At 39.8% G+C, this 17,106-nt stretch overlaps 1 protein-coding gene across 2 annotated transcripts in view; it reads right to left on the reverse strand.

Moving 5' to 3' along the window:
• Positions 1–17,106, reverse strand: part of prkcab (protein kinase C, alpha, b) — a 224,279-nt gene that overhangs the window by 16,259 nt on the left and 190,914 nt on the right. For both annotated transcript variants that reach the window (XM_079622867.1, XM_079622868.1), the window contains exons 11-13: positions 11,119–11,210; positions 9,552–9,614; positions 3,777–3,915 (exon numbers count right to left, since the gene is read on the reverse strand). In XM_079622867.1, the coding sequence (XP_079478993.1) occupies positions 3,777–3,915; positions 9,552–9,614; positions 11,119–11,210 (294 nt within the window). The remainder of the gene's footprint in view (positions 1–3,776; positions 3,916–9,551; positions 9,615–11,118; positions 11,211–17,106) is intronic.

Below are 17,106 nucleotides of genomic sequence, written 5' to 3' on the forward strand. Positions count from 1 at the left end.
GTGATTAAAACCTCAAACCTCACGACTCCCTGAAAATAACATAAATTCAGCCAATAAGATTAGAGATCGCCATGTTTGGCCGATCACTGTGGTTTCTATTGATAAAGGTGTGCTCACAGATTTTGTGGGCATGAAATGTCCATTGTCTCTTGTCAATAGTGTAGCAATATATAAAGCACAGCTTACTTAGCTTACAAACATTGTCTTGAGTTGAGATTTAAAATGTCATAGCCCAGACAGCAACATAGTGTCGGCCCACATCCGGTACTTATTGAATCCAATGGGGATCGTATTGACAATGGTGTCGCCTGTACGCAGAAAACTAAAAGGTTGTGTAAACGTACCCTTAGTCTAATACCCAGACATGTACCGGATGTGGGCCGGATCTGGGCCGACACTATGTTGCTGTCTGGGTAGTAGTTGTTTTATTATTTTTTATCCAACACCATGACAATATGTCATATGTTCCAACACATTGAGCTGTGGTTGTCAAGCAAGCGACTCTAGATCTGTGTCATGTCATTTCCACATCATCTCTCGGCCGCCCAGTGCCGAAAGCGTGCAGCCGAGCGTAGGTGTCGATCACGTCTTCTCCAGCTCCTGTTTCCAAGAGCAAATTTAAACTATTGATCTACAATTGCTTTTTTAGAACAGAAGGGTCAATATATCTGATTGTTTCCTCATTATCATTTGTCTAAAGTCAGCATGTCCAATAAAGTTGTGTGACAACACAATGAGCGCAAAGAATAGAAAGTACCATGGATTTTAATTTGGTAATCATTTGGTAGATCATTTGTGACCCTGGATCACAACACCAGTCTGGAGCCGCACGGGTATATCTGTGGCAATAGCAACTATACACTGTATGGGTCAAAATTATCCATTTTTCTTTTATGCCAAAAATCATTAGGATATTAAGATCATGTTCCATGAAGATATTTAGTAAATTTCCTACCGTAAATATATAAAACATGTATTTTTGTGAGTGAGTGCAGCACAATCGTGAACATAAATGCACAACTTTAAACGAGATTTTCTCAATGTTTACATTTTTTTTGCTCCCTCAGATTCCAGATTTACAATAGTTGTGTCTCGGCCAAATATCGTCCTATCCTAACAAACCACACATCAATGGAGAGATTATTTATTCAGCTTTCAGATGATATACAGTATCAATCTCAATGTCAGAAAATTGACCCATGTGACTGGTTTTGTGGTCCAGGGTCATATTTAGTAAGTTACCACCCCAAGTTACCATAGTGTAAATGCAACAAGAACAGCAAAAACATGTTCAATGACGTTGCTGAAACCGCAGACCGTTAACATTCGCTGGTGTGGACGCAAATAGTTATCGTTATTAGAGTGAACGGGCCTTTACCATCCCAGACAGCAACATCATCATTGCACCACAATATATTTTTTAAAGGTTTTTACCAAAATGCAACAGCCCCTTTTGAAGTCTTAGTATGGCCAATAAAATAAAAACGTCATTGTGTTTCTAAAAATACAATCCCATCTGCAGTAACATAAAGGCTGTGTGTGATTGGCTGCGGGTCTGAATGAGTAGACGAGTGTGTCAGGACACAGACGTGCTGCGGTTTCTAATGGAGATGATGCTGAGACGGGCCAGTCACAGAAAACGCTCTGGGCCGTGACGACACACTGGTGGCAGGACAGCATTTTCAGCAGTGTGTTAACCCTCAGCATTATTCTACATCTGTATTATTGTATTAAAAGAGGGGTGGTATAATGTCCTTTCACAAGATGTAAAATAAGTCTCTGATGTCCCCAGAGTGTGTGTGTGAAGTTTTAGCTCAAAATACCCCACAGATATTTTTAAATAGCATGTTAAAGTTGTCACTTTTTGAGGGTGAGCAAAAACACACTGTTGTGTGTCTGTCCCTTTAAATGCAAATGAGCTAATGTGTTCCGGGGGCGGGGTTTATGTAAATTGTAGGGCTGGTGATGTCACTAACCCGGGAGGAATGTCGTGTAGTCTCTACCAGCCGTTTGTTGTAGTCCTTAAAAAGCGATTTCTTTAATAGCAAATATCTCCCTTTGCTTTGAACTTTGAGCGCTGTAACTTTGCAGATGTTGTTTATGATCAAACAGCAACATTACACACTAACTAATAGAGCTTCTCCTCATGGGCGCTGAATATCAATGTGTGAGTTAAAGTGAGTATTTCTCTTTACAGTAGCTCATTTATATTTGGATCGATGGCTCAATGAGACTGAAAAGCGTCCTGTAAACACCTCGAGTCAGACTGAGCTGGACATGACTGAACGAGGAGGTGTAGGACTTCAATACTCTGTTTAATGAGAACATTTTAGCCATGTACGCCTTTGAATGCAACTCGGTCAGATTCAGAAATACCTAGCGCACATGTGCAGTGCCATGATATATGTGTGTGTGTGTGTGTGTTTCCCAGACTCTTCTGTTTAAATTATTATCAGGGTCACTGATCAGACATGAGGGAATCAATAAGTGAAGCAGAGAGTTTATGACACACGAGCTAACAGATGAAAACAGATGAAAGTTTGCTCAAATCACACACACACGCACGCACGCACGCAAACACACACACACTGAATCAAACTGCCCCGTTTATTTAAAAAGCTTCCATTGAGCTATAAGGATCCTGCCAGAAATACATCATGTTTATGTTTGCTTTCTCTCTTCCCACATACTGTGTGCTTTTCACACTGCGCATCTCTTTTGTGTCGTGACGCTGGAAGAGAGCATGATGTTCCTGCTACCCACACTGCTACAGTACACCTACACACACACACACACACACACACACACACACACACACACACACACACACACACACACACACACACACACACACACACACACACACACGTCAAGCTGCCACAGTGGAAATGTCACAGCGCTAATCTCCAGGTCAATATCGCTTTTGGAAAAGAGAGCAATTTAAAATGTGGCTATTAGTGAATGATGTGGCCCTGTACACACACACACACACACACACACACACACACACACACACACACACACACACACACACACACACACACACACACACACACACACACACACACACACACACACACACACACACACACACACACACACACACACACACACACACACACACTGTTACTGATTAAATATGTTGTTTATCTGTTTAAATATTTTTTTTGTAACATTTTTTACAGAAATGTCCAAATTTTTCCAGCGAGCCTGTGTTGTCTAATGTGTTTATGAGGTTGAGAGGTCAGCAAGCGTGAGGAGTCACAGTGAATATGACAGACGCATCACAACTGGGTCCGGGTCACTGGTTTTCAGCAAGTCTCACCCCAGACCCATTAAAACACTGGAGATCTCTGCCATCACTCACTCTTGAGCTGGACTTCACTCCTCACTGACTTTCATTATATTGATGAACAGCCGAGATAAACCTCCTTTTGTTTTCCACAGAATTAAGAAAGTCACACGACACGACGGATGTAACGATACCCTCATGATACATATCACCATACGATGATAAAAGGTTAACAAAAATGTCAATTTTTGACTAAAATACTAAATTTGGTGTTACATTGTGTGTGTAAATGAATAGTGTTGGACTTCGAAACCCAAAGCACAGGACAATAGAGACACCAGAATAACAATATTCATGATCCTGAAGCTGAAAACACAGAGTTATTGTAGACGAATATTCTTGCACTCTTTCACCGACTAGATATATTTACAATAATGTAGGACACTTTTTACTGTTTTTTTGTTAGTTGTAATGCATCTCTCACCTCCGGGGCGATGTAATCCGGCGTCCCGCAGAAGGTGCGCGTGGTCATGCCCTCATACATGTTTTCCTTACACATGCCGAAGTCTGCGATCTTAATGTGGCCCTCGGCGTCCAACATCACGTTATCCAACTTCAGATCTCTGAGGACAGAATAAACAAACCATGTGTTAAACTGTGCGTAGGATCCTTACTAAACGTGTACGTGCGCCCGAAAGCAAAAATATTCAGACTTATAAAACTGTGAGTTACGCCAGAACATGCGCAACATTACCATATATGGACCTTACAACGCCTAGTTTTACTATGCATAATCTCATCTGCATATGCAAATTCATCCACGTGATACAATGTTTAACAGTGTACAAGACATTAGGAAAATATGAGATATAAATGTGCGTCACATTACATTGCTAAAACCCATTTAGTTGCCTATCCTTGCCTTGTTTTTGAATAAATAAATCAAATACATTTAATAGAAAGTTACTCTAAATCTTTTTTTTCACTGGCCAAATAGCATTTTTAATTGCTTTATATTTTTTAATGGAAACAGATAGGCCTTATTGTGCATTATTGAGCATTATTTCGTTTCCTTGCCACTGTTGCCTTTGGCTTGCTCAGTTGGGGACATTCAATTTAATTTATCAATGAATAATACTATTGATTAGCATTACCAAACATGGACGTTTTATTATTATTTTAATTTAATACTGTAAAGCTGCTTTGATACAATCTGTATTGTGAAAAGCGCTATACAAATATTCTTGACTTGACTTGACTTGATTATTTGCGCGAAAATATTATATTTCCTCAAGACTATGGGTTCTGCTTTTATTATCATGAGCCAAGCAGTCCTCGCTGTAGTTAACACGCTGTAATTAAAACACAGCATGCCACAGGAAAACTGCATCCACTACAGAAAAGAAAAGCATTGCATCCACTACAAATATATATATATATATATATTCAGAGTTTGCATACAGGTGCGCAAAATCTCCCGTCAAGTTTGTTTTTATAAATCACAACTTATGCGTCGGAAGTGGCGTACGCCTCTTCCAGGGCCTGTTTTGTGCGACGCTATGGTAATAAATGAGGCCCGAGGTGTATGAAAGTTAGCCTGGCTCCGGCCTCCTACATACTTCCACTCAATTTTCATTTTCCTTCAGTACGACGTCTGGGTTTGCGGTGTATTCGCGGGTTTTCTCCGGAGAATTTTTACCGGTCCAATCAGCAAACAGAGGGAGTGGCTGAGAACGATGACGTTGAGTCGTGCGTCACGACCAAACGTTAGCGATTGGTTTTGGCAGATCCAGAGTGTCTCTGGAGTGTCAGAAGTTTTAAACTTCAACAGAGTTCCCGCCTACAAGGAAGTTAACGCTTGTCAATGGGGAGTGGCTGGACTCTCTTTACAAATGACATGTACGAGAGTCTGGTAGGACCAGGCTATATGAAAGTCCCCTCAGCTAGCGGATGTTTCAGCTGACAGTTAATAGTGTGGCGTTCAGCTGTGTGTGCGAGTGGGCAGTGAGCGAGGTCAGGGCGACCTCAGCCTTCATCATCAGAGAGCATGATTAATGCGAGCTGAACGCAGAAGCCCTGCAGGGACGGGGAACGGCGAGCGAGACAGCTCTGCAGATAAACAGCCTTTCTTACACCCCCCTTTCCTCACAGAGTGACTCATTCTCTTGACAGGAATAATACATACTGCAATTCTTGGGGCGTTTCGGACCTCAAGTAATATGTGTTTTCAATGACACTTGAGATTCTATTTGCGCACAAATAAGTTCTCCACATGTCATGATGTCTAGAAATTTTAATCATATTCAGCTAGCATTCCTCTAGAATGTGGATATCTATCACAAATAACAGCAGGGAGATGAAAGTTTAAAACAAGTTATGCTCTATCCAACTATTTTACTGAAGAATTCATATTTTATGAGGAAAAAATATTACTCATTTTAAACCCTCCAAATGTCTTGCCCTATAGACTTCCAACATAAGGGAATTACAGTTTATTACAGCTTGTTGCTGGCATCAACCTTTAGGTGTACACCGACAGACATTGACTAAAAGCAAAAAAAACTGTGGTCCTCTTTACACCTGGTATTAAGATGCGTTTTGGTCGGATCACAAGTGGACGACACTAAATACAGGTGTAAACGGGTCTAAAGCGCTCTGAGCTTGTCCACTTTCCACCACTTCCAGAGGGAGTTGGAAACGCATTAGACCGGATTGCTTTCATTGTGTAAACGCTCATGTGCCACAAAAGACCGTCTACTGACTTAATGCGAGAACATTAAGGGAGGCACGCTAGCCAGACAGGATTTAAACCTTCTGGTGAAGACCCAAGTTTGGTTTGAAAACAAACAAAAAAACGTATCAAGCACAATGTTCTCTCACCATTCCTGATTTCTAACACACACTCACTGTGTTTGGCTGGTCTAGCAGTGGTCAAAGCTGCTGCTCTCCGTATGTTTTTGAGCTTATTTCGTCCATTAGATTTCGTCCATTAGATAAATGTATGAAAAAAACCCATAGACCCTCCCCTTAAAGAAATTGTCTCAGGTTACGAAAGTAACCATGTTTCCCTGAGAAGGGGAACAAGACGCTACATCCGCTAGAGGGCACTATGGGGAATGCCTAGTAAACACGACAATGAACTCGACATTGGCAGGCGGCAGCCTATGATCACTGGTGTGACCGTGAGTATAAAAGGGCACCTGTGAAATACGTCACCCACTTCTTGTCTGAAGGAAACGTGTGGAGGAAAACCCGAAGCCTGGCAAAGGGACGAGCATCTTGTTCCCCTTCTCAGGGGAAACATGGTTACATGCGTAACCTGAGACGTAAGGGATCTCTCTCCCCTAGAGGGCGCTATGGGGAACAGAATACTGAAGGGATATTGGCTGATATACAGCCTATTGGCAGAGCTAAGTCAAAGGACTCAAAGGAGTTATCATCCCTAAGCTGCACACCAGCAACGCGATCATAGACCAGAGCTTCTCAAGAACAAAGGCCATAACAGGATGAGTGAGAGAAAGCCTAACTACGTTCATATTCAGGCCAGAGTCCAAGGAGGCTTACAGAGAGCCTAACACTCAGAACTTGTGTTCAGACAGCCCTGAAGAGTGGAGGCCTTAAAAAAGAGGCCTAGCAACGCTCTAACCCAAGGGCAGTACTGAGCTATAAACTCAGTGTAACTGGCCTGCTAAGCAATGGCCCTCAATACAATGACTCTCATAATGAGAGGAGGCCTAGCAACACTCCACACTAAGGTCAGTAGCCAAGAAGGCTCCCAGAGAGCCTAACAACCTAGCATACTACCCTATTGCCTAGCCAAGCTCTAGAAGCGGAGTATGACGACTCTCTAAATCGAGAGGATACCTAACAATGCCCGACGCTCAGGTCATCTTGCAAGGAGGCTGACAGAGAGCCTACAACTCGCAATTGCTATACTAGCAGATCTCTGGTAAGAGGAGGCATGACAGCGCTCGCAGTAACCAGGGAGGCTCACAGAGAGACTGACAACTTAGCAAACATTAGTCGAGCTCTAGGAGTGGAGGCCTCAGTATGAAGACTCTCTAAATCGAGAGGAGACCTGACAATGCCAGGACATCTTGCAAGGAGGCTCACAGAGAGCCTACAACTTGCAATTGCTGCCTTAGTGGAGTTCAAGGGCGTGGAGGCCTCAATAAAGATAACTCTCTCTAGCAAGAGGAGGCCTAACAACCCACGCAGTAGCCAAGGAGGCTCACAGAGAGCCTAACCACTCAGCCTATGGCTAAATACAGAGGAATACTCTACAGCCTACACCTGTCAAGGAAACTACATAACAGGACTAGCAGCCTGACACACTAATAAGCGGCCTGATCCAGGTCCTTCAGCAGGTCAACCTGGTAGGCTTGCAGCATGGCCACCGTGTGCAAAGCCGCCCCAGCCTGACCTGTTGCCACATATGCTCTGCCATTCAGACGTGATGTAACATGCAGAAGCTTAGTTGCCCGATAGATAACTGGCCAGCGACTCTTCAATTGTAGGAACTTGTCTGGGGGCTCCACCTGCGAGCCCCACGATTTTAGTCTCCTACTCGCCTCAGCTGTAGCAAGTCCTGAACCGCGAGGTACAGATGGGTGTCCCGATTCCTTTGAGAAAAGGGACAATCGAGAGCAAAGCTTCCTCATGGAAAAGCGCTTGCTTTGAATGCACGCATACGTCCCCCTCAAGGACTGAGCGTGCATGCTCCTTGCCCAGGCACATTACGTACATATCATGCGTGTCATCAGGTGTCAGCAAAGGCTGACACGGATGAACACACTTCCTAAGATTCATAATGCTAGTGCTGGCCATAGTTTGCCTATTTAGACAGACGCTCAAACAGACGGTCTCCTGAAGACAAGAAAGAGGATTACGTATTTCACAGCTGCCTGTTATACTCACGGTCGCACCAGTGGTCACGTCATAGGTTGCCGTCTGCCAATGTCAAGTTCATTGTTGTGTTTAGACTCATGCTTCAGACACTGGTGATGCCAGAGGCATTCCCCATAGCGCCCTCTAGGGGACGCAGTGTGAGGTCCCTTTCGAAAGGGAACAGGACAGAAGTGGTTGAAAGTGGACAAAAGAGCCAGATTAAAACACCAGGTGTAAACCTGGTGTATGTGTCTCCCTCATCTACTTGTGATCCGATTGGCCAAAACACATCTTAAAGTAGTAGTTCACTTTCAAATAAAAATGTCCTGATAATTTACTGACCCCCATGTCATCCAAGATGTCCATGTCTTTCTTTCTTCAGTCGATAAGAAATTAAGGTTTTTGAGAAAAACCATCCAGGATGTTTCTCCATATAGTGACTTCAATGGCGACCAACGGGTTTGAAGGTCCAAATGTGAGTTTCAGTGCAGCTTCAAAGTCTCGACACGATCCCAGCCAAGAAATAAGAGTCTCATCTAGCGAAACGATCGGCCATTTTCAAAAAAAAAAAAAAAATCAAATTATATACTTTTTAACCACAAATGCCCGTCTTGTACCATCTCTGAGATGCACCATGTAAGGACCATTTTAAGCAATAAACTGACACAAATACATATAAATATGTGTCATTCAACATACAATACATCTCAGAGATGGTACAAGACGGGCATTTGTGGTTAAAAAGTATATATTTATTTTTTATTTTTTTAAATGGCCGATCGTTTCGCTAGATAGGACTCGACTGGGATCGTGTCGAGACTTTGAAGCTCCACTAAAACTCATATTTTAACCTTCAACCCGTTGGTTGCCATTGAAGTCACTATATGGAGAAAAATCCTGGAATGTTTTCCTCAAAAACCTTAATTTCTGTTCGACTGAAGAAATAAAGACATTAAAATCTTGGACGACATGGGGGTGAGCAAATTATCAGGACATTTTTATTTGAAAGTGAACTAATCCTTTAATACCAGGCGTTAACAGGGCCTGTGATTTCATGGGGTCTTTGTCCTGAATTTACAGCAATTATATAGTGAACAAACTGAGGGTCTTTCTCTGCTTTTCTCTTTTCCCTTCTGTCACAGCTGTAAATGGGATTTAAATAGCACTGTCTTGACACCTTCTCCGTTCTAAGCAAATCTAATTTGATCATGTGAAGAGTCACATCTGCTCCAATCAAGTGTATTTTCCACTGATGGTGACACACCGACAAGATGTGACTTACATCTACTGTATGAGATCTACTGTGCTCGGAAATTACTATGTAATACTTAAAAAAAAATAAAAAAAATAAAGTTACTGTAAATCCACTCACCTGTAAACAATTCCCTTCCTATGAAGAAAGAACAGTCCCACAGCAATCTCTGCCGAGTAGAATCTGCCGACACACCACAGAGTAGATTAGTCAGCATCACACATTCAAAAGGATGTAAAGGACTTTTTTTGTGTGTGTGTGGTAATTCTCAGTCTGGTGTCACAGTCCTTACAAGAAGCAAAGGAAACAAATGTGCCTTTGTTCAAGCGTTGATTATTCCAGCAGAATTTGTCTCGCCTCTGTTGACCAGGCGAAAAAATGTTGTGAGCGCAGACAAACATTACAACAACTATATGAACAGCTCGTGCAAAAGTTCATTTAGTTCAGTAATTCAACTTAAAATGTGAAACTAATATATTATATAGACTCATTACATGCAAAGTGAGATATTTCAAGCCTTTATTTGTTATAATTTTGATGATTATGCTATTAAAACCTTTTCACAATATTCTAATTTTGCATTTGGGGTTTTCATAAGCTGTAAGCCATAATCATCAAAATTATAACAAATAAAGGCTTGAAATATCTCACTTTGCATGTAATGAGTCTATATAATATATTGGTTTCACCTTTTAAGTTGAATTACTGACATAAATGAACTTTTGCACCATATTTGCACCAGTTTCACCTGTATTTCAGGAGCAGCTCTTTTATGAACACGAGCATCGTATGTTTCCTCATTATATGTTTGCAGATTTATTCATGAGTGTTCATTGAACAAATGTTTAAAACTTTCTGTGCGTGGCATTAGAAATATGAACATGCTGACAGTCTTTTATACTGTATGTGTTTTCGCATCGTGACATTTTTTAAGCACATTTCCATACAAATTCTTGTTTACATTCGCCTAAAATGTAAAAAAAACCATAATCGCATAACTAAAGTGACAAAAATATTTTGTTTAAATACTGTATTTAACATGGTAGTATTTGTTGCACTGCATTTAATTGATTCAGATTTAAAGAATCTAAAGCAAATCATTATTTAATGTAAAAAAAAAGGTGTTTGCTTAATTTGACTTTTTGAGTTATCTTTTTAAATGGACTCAGTTAAGTTGTATTTACTTAGAATATTAAGCATTTTTTCAGCTTGACAAATTTGGATGTTTGAACTAATATAGTTTAGCTGGAATCACTTTATGAAACGTTTACTGTCATTATTTTTTTTTTTTTCAAATGTAAACCTTTAGTGGGAGACCTCCAAAAAACTAAATTATGACTATTTAAAATAGCATAAGGACACTTTAAGTGTTTTCCACATTAAATGTAATTATAAATGGAAATACTAATCATAAGTGGACGCCACTTGTGGAGTTATACATGTGTAAATGGTCATGCAACAATAGCATACTACTCTGTGAGATGTTTATGATGAAGATTTTTAATTTAGCTGTATATTATATTATAGGCACTACTTAGCATGCATTATGCTAGTATAACATTGCAAACATATCCACACAAACACTGTTTGGACACGCCAGCATGTTCCATCACATCTAAACCGGTGTGTTCTAACCATCGTTAGTCTGTACTCGTGTGTGTGTGTTGATTGATAGTACGTGTCTTACACGGCTTGCGGCTCCTTAAACTTGCCCACTTGCTGGATGTGATACATCAGATCTCCACCGTTAATGTACTCCATCACAAAGTACAGACGATCCTGACAAAACACAAATGATATAAATAGTACAGCAGCAGAATATGAACAGTTTTCAGTCCTGAGTCAATCCTGACCTCAGATCAGATGTTATTGACATATAACAGACACAGTGACCACACCAGGTTTCAGGAGATCAAGAAAGTTGATTAGTTTAGCAACCAGACACGATGGATGGCTTATTGACTAATACATTACTCAAATGATGACACGACTGAAGTGTTTCTGGAATATCTGCTTCTCAACGGTACGGATGGCCTGACGGTTCGGTCATTTCAAGTTGTTTTAATGTGATGTATTCTACATTTCTGTAGCAAATTCTGCTTATTTGTCACTAAGACAATATTATCTTTTTAGCAGTTTATTTAGATTTGGTAGAACTTGAGTCAGTACAAGTTACCATGATATTTTATTTATTAATTACACATTGTGTATTACTCTCATTAATTATGGACCCGTATATAGTAGTTCTCTTTGAGGTATGACTTTTTTAAAATTATTGATTAGCTAATAGTGAACTACCTCATTCAGACTTACTTATTTATGGTAACACTTTACAATAAGGTTAATTAGTTAACATTACTTATATTAACTAACATGAACATTGTTAGGACCCCCTCGAAAACGAGATGGTTCATCTCAAGGGGTTTATCCTATTCAATAAAAACTTATAATAATAACTAACAATGAGCAATACATTAGTTACAGTATTTATTAATCTTTGTTAATGTTAGTTAATAAAAATCCAGCTGTTCATTGTGTGTTCATGTTAGTTCACAGAGCATTAATGTTAACAAATACGGCCTTTGATTTTAATAATGTATTAGTAAATGTTGAAATTAATATGAACTAAGATTAATAAATGCTGAAGAAGTAATAGACTAAGGTATTTGTGTGAGTGTGTGTATGGAAGCGCATTGATTTATGTGTGTGGGCCGGTTAGTTAAGGACACTACCACGACTTATAAAACGGTTAGTTCCAATCCTTGATTCTGATTGGTCAATCGCTGTGTTTTATTACCAACAGTTCTATGTATCACTACACAACACCCCTTGTTTGATCTCATTGATATTGTTCATTGAAGCTATAGACCCCTTTTCAGTTAGTAAATATGGTGATGTTTTTTGTGGGCGGAGCTTAGCTGGTTGCAGAAAGATCCCTCTGGCCGCTTCACTAACGTTAGTTTGCATGGATTGCACTGTTAAAGGGGTGGTTGATTGCGATTTCACTTTTTTCGTTTTAAATAGTGTGTAATGTTGCTGTTGGTGCATGAACAGTATCTGCAAAGTTGCTGTGCTGAAAGTTCAACGTAAGCAGATATATTGTCTTTTAAAAATCAGGAAGTTTAATGCCTACAAAAACGACTCGAATGGGACTACAACGAGATACTTCCCGGGTTTTATACGTAGCTAACCCATACATTTACATCAACCCTCCCTCCGGAATATGCAAAAAATGGGGCGTGGCCATATTTCTGCGGCGTTGTGGAAGAGGAAGAATTAAAGTGGAGAGCTGTAGCCATGCCGTCGAAAGTGTGTTATTCTCACGCAGCTGTCATGTCTTCGGTGTTCGGGCTTCCTATGGACGCTGTAGTTCGTCAACAATGGCTACAATTTCTGTTTTATTATGTTCCTGAAAATTACAATCGTAGCTCTCTGTGCTGCGCATTTTACGGAAGACAGCTTCCAGAATCTCCACGAATTCAATGCCGGATTAAACAAGAAACTGTGACTAATACATGAAGCAGTTCCAACTTTAAACGCAGAGGCAGCCGTTGTTGGGCCACAACCTGTAAGTAAGACTTAATCATTTTAAATGTTTGCATGTATAATTTCAGACGTAGTTTTAGTTTTATCAGGGACGTAAACAAATGCCAGCGCTCGCGTTATAGCCACTTAGTTATGCTATTTCGTGTGTCTATGACAAACGCGTACAAACATTTTGAACCTGCAATTTGTAATTATGTACTAATTTTGTAAATGTATTTTCCATGTATACTTTATGAAGTAATTTTTCGATTTGATCAAGAACGTAAACGAATGCCAAAGCTGTTTGTTTATAGTAGCCAGTTAGTTCGATGCTATTTTGTGTGTAAGACAAACGTGTAAAGTAAAAAAATATATATATGTAATCGCAACAGCAAACTTCAGCTGCGGTATTACTCAGTCATTTATTCAGTTATATTAAATGTTTAATCAGGAGAAACCCGTATCTCAAAAGCTAACAAGTGTCAGCAGTGGCATTTTCAAGTAACAGCGTATCGAAATTATTATATAATAATAGTAGAATAGAATAATAATAATAAAAAAAATGTACCATTCAGAAACGTTTTGTAAGAGCCGTGTTTGGGGAGGTTCTGCTTGACTCTCTTCATTGCCGCTTTCTGGGTCTGATTCTGGCTCAAACTGACGGCAGTATTGACAACATTATTTACATTTGACCGGAGCACATGCGACTTTCGCCCGTAAAGGTGATGGGCGTGAAGTTTTCGGACAACGTGCACTACGCAGTTTAGCCAATTACAACGCACCGGCCCAACTAACCAATCTGAGCCCATGCGTGTTTCTGGGGGAGTGGTTTCATAGAATCAGGAAGTCAACCGGTCGTTCAAATGACAGAGGAGAAAGCGGCTGCCAATAAAGGTCAAATTTATGAAAAATAAGGCTAAAAAAAAAAAAAAAAAAACGAAGACATGTTATATTGCACCCCATAAATACAATCATGCAAAGAAAAAAAGCAGTAAACCACCCCTTTAATGAACTACTGAACACATTGTTACACTCATTTATGATGTCTAAAGCACAGGAAAACACGTGGAAGCTGCTAAATCATATAGAGAATGACTTGGTGTGCAGGAAAGGGCGCCAAATTTTGACAAACTAAATATGTGGTAAAAATCCGTACAAGCTCTTCTTTGTCGTGGATTGACAACCAGACGAATCTTCCTTATATTTCTTATCCTGACATAGGCTACGTTCAGACTCAGTTCAAATCAAATTTTTGTGCATATCCGATTGAAATTTGATCAGAATTGACTCTTCGCAGGGAGCTTGATTGACAGGTGATCTGACCAATCATACTTCGCAATCTGCCATTTTGTCCGACAAAGCAGTCAGGAGAGTTAGTAGATTAACGAGGATTTGAACTTGAGAAGCGGAGTGTACTGACGTCTTTCCGTTCTGTACTGTTTAAAACAACATTCCTTCTGATGTTCATTCATGTTTATTTGATGCTATAAATGAACTAGAAGGAAGAGATGATCGGTTCACGAGCAGCTTTAACTGAGGCGACACAGCGATCTGTCACGACACATTAAAGAGCCACAAAACGCTATTTATTGTTTACATTTCTTTAAAAAAATTACCAAATTTAAAGGTGAGACTTTGTTTAATATCAAAAGTAAGCTGGTCTGTCCTGTCTGTCAGTGTGTTGTCAGTGTCTCTCTGCTCCGCGATGTGTTTTTCTCTGCGTGAGAACATGGTGTGGCATGAGAGCGGCTTAGCTTGTCGGACATAGCGACAGTAACTAAGGGGGGCGGGTCTTTGCGAACGGTCAATTAGCTAACGTGAACAGCAAAAAAAATCACATGAAATCCGATTCAAATCGCATATCTGGAAATCTGTTTCATTCTGACTGATTTCGCGCAACTTTGTAATGTTGTAAAATTTAAACAAGACAACATCTTTATTGCAAATGCAAACCCCCTTATGTTGCGGTTGTTGTTTTTGTCGTATGCTTGTCAACGCAACGTCGTTGCCATAGAAACCAATGCAGATATTCCCGGAAACCGAAAGAGCTGCATGGACACACACATCTAATCTGAACAGTTGCGATACACAGTGTGGACATCAACAATTTTTATCCAATCGGTTACAAAAATAATCGGATTTGGACTGACAATGTGAACGTATATTACTTTTAGTTTTAACATGTTAGCCATAGTCAACTACTTCATTTACTGTGGTTGATGAGGTGATGCTGTGCCTCAACCACAAACGCCGTCTTTCCTCAGTGTTTTGCACTCTTCTCCTTAACTTTTGGGAGTCTATAGAACTCCAAATGCTGTTCCCGGTGCAACCGAATAGTACAGCCCAAAACACGACAATAATTTACCATTTTTCAGCAGCAATAATCAGCCAAACTTGCGGGTTCAGTTCAGTACAGTGGGATTGTTTACGTTCAGTGCCGCCAATATGGCCGACGTGTTGTGAAAAAGGCTAATTTTCCAGCTCCCCGTGAGTTAAACGGATGAGTTTTACCGTTTTCGAATCCATTCAGCCGATCTCCGTGTCAGGCGGTAGCACTTTTAGCATAGCTTAGCATAGATCATTGAATCAGATTAGACCGTTAGCATCTCTCTCAAAAAAAAATTACCAAAGAGTTTAGATATTTTTCCTATTTAAACCTTGACTCTTCTGTAGTTACATCGTGTACTAAGACCGACGGAAAGTGAAAAGTTGCGGCCAATATGACTAGGACCTATTCTCTCATTCCTGCGTAATAATCAGGGAACTGCTGCCGTACCAGCGGCGCAATGATATCACGCAGCGCCTGAAAATAGTCCCCAGCTCGGTAACTTCCAACGTGACCGGCACTAAGTGTGTAATATCATTGCGCTGCTGGTCCGGCAGCAGTTCCTCGATTATTGCATAAAACTTCACGAAAGTTGCATAGATACATATTTTTGGGCTTTAATATTTGTGTTGTGTATTGTGTTGCAGCTCACTCGGACAGTTGTGTTGCAGGAGCATTGTGACCATCCCTCGGGGATTTACAGTGTTTGTTTGGAGTGAGATGCGAGTGGACATGATGGCTGGTTTGCTGTCTGCATTCAGCTCATGAATATTCAGTGAGGCCATGCTGGGATCTGTTGCATTATTCATGAGCAGGATCCCCAAACTGAGAGGAGCTTTCCCTGTCTGACGCATGCAAAAAACCCAAAACACACACACATTCGTATCTGCTGTTTACATACATTTTCCATTGAAACACAGATAGAGAATTAGAGAATCCAAGCAGCCCTTTTCTCCACAATGACAGGTCACTGTTAAGCTCCAAAAACACAGTAAAACAGTATAAAAGAAGTCTTATGAAGCTATACAATAGCTTTGTGTGAGGAACAGAGTGAAATCACATATGGCACTGGAACTAGTCATAATTCCGTTATGTTTGGTCACATGATATGAAAAATGCACTGAAAAAAATTAAAAGAGTGCATGTTAAAAAAAAGAGTGCATGTAAAAGTGCATGTTAATACTGGACTAAGTGAAAAACGTGGTCTCCTGTTTTCGGCTCACAATTTTTTTTTTTTTTTTATAAATAATTTTGTTTACATGGTATTTCTATTGACACCAGAGTGTTATTGTGCAGAACACTTGACTGACTGCAGACATAAATAAATATTGTGGGGTTTATTAATTTTCCTGGTGTTTTTTTTTTAGTAGGTAGGAGAAAATAAGACTTTACATTTTAAAGCATCACAAGATTACAATAATCATTAAGGTCTTTTAAAGCTGTCTTTATTTATAGTACGCAAACTAAATTAAACATTGACTTAAAAAAAATATATATATATATATATATATATTAAAGCTAATTTAGCTTTTGTTTATGTGAATGTTTACGGTTTACAATTTTTTATTTATTTATCTTAAGTAAAAAAATGCACTGTCATATTAAAGCTTATTTAGCTTTTGTTTATTGGTGAAGTTAAGTTGTAAAAATGATTATATCGACCTACATTAAGCAACATTTTGGAAAATACATCAATTATTTGTATGGGATTGTCGTCAGGGGTTGCTTGTATAATCCAAATGATGAGAGATGCGTGACTCCGAATGAACGAACCAAAAACAAAAACACATTTAATAAACACAGAGAGCAAAAATACAACACAAT

The sequence above is a fragment of the Phoxinus phoxinus genome (assembly GCF_949152265.1).
Source record: "Phoxinus phoxinus genome assembly, chromosome: 1".
In the NCBI taxonomy this organism is placed as follows: domain Eukaryota; kingdom Metazoa; phylum Chordata; class Actinopteri; order Cypriniformes; family Leuciscidae; genus Phoxinus; species Phoxinus phoxinus.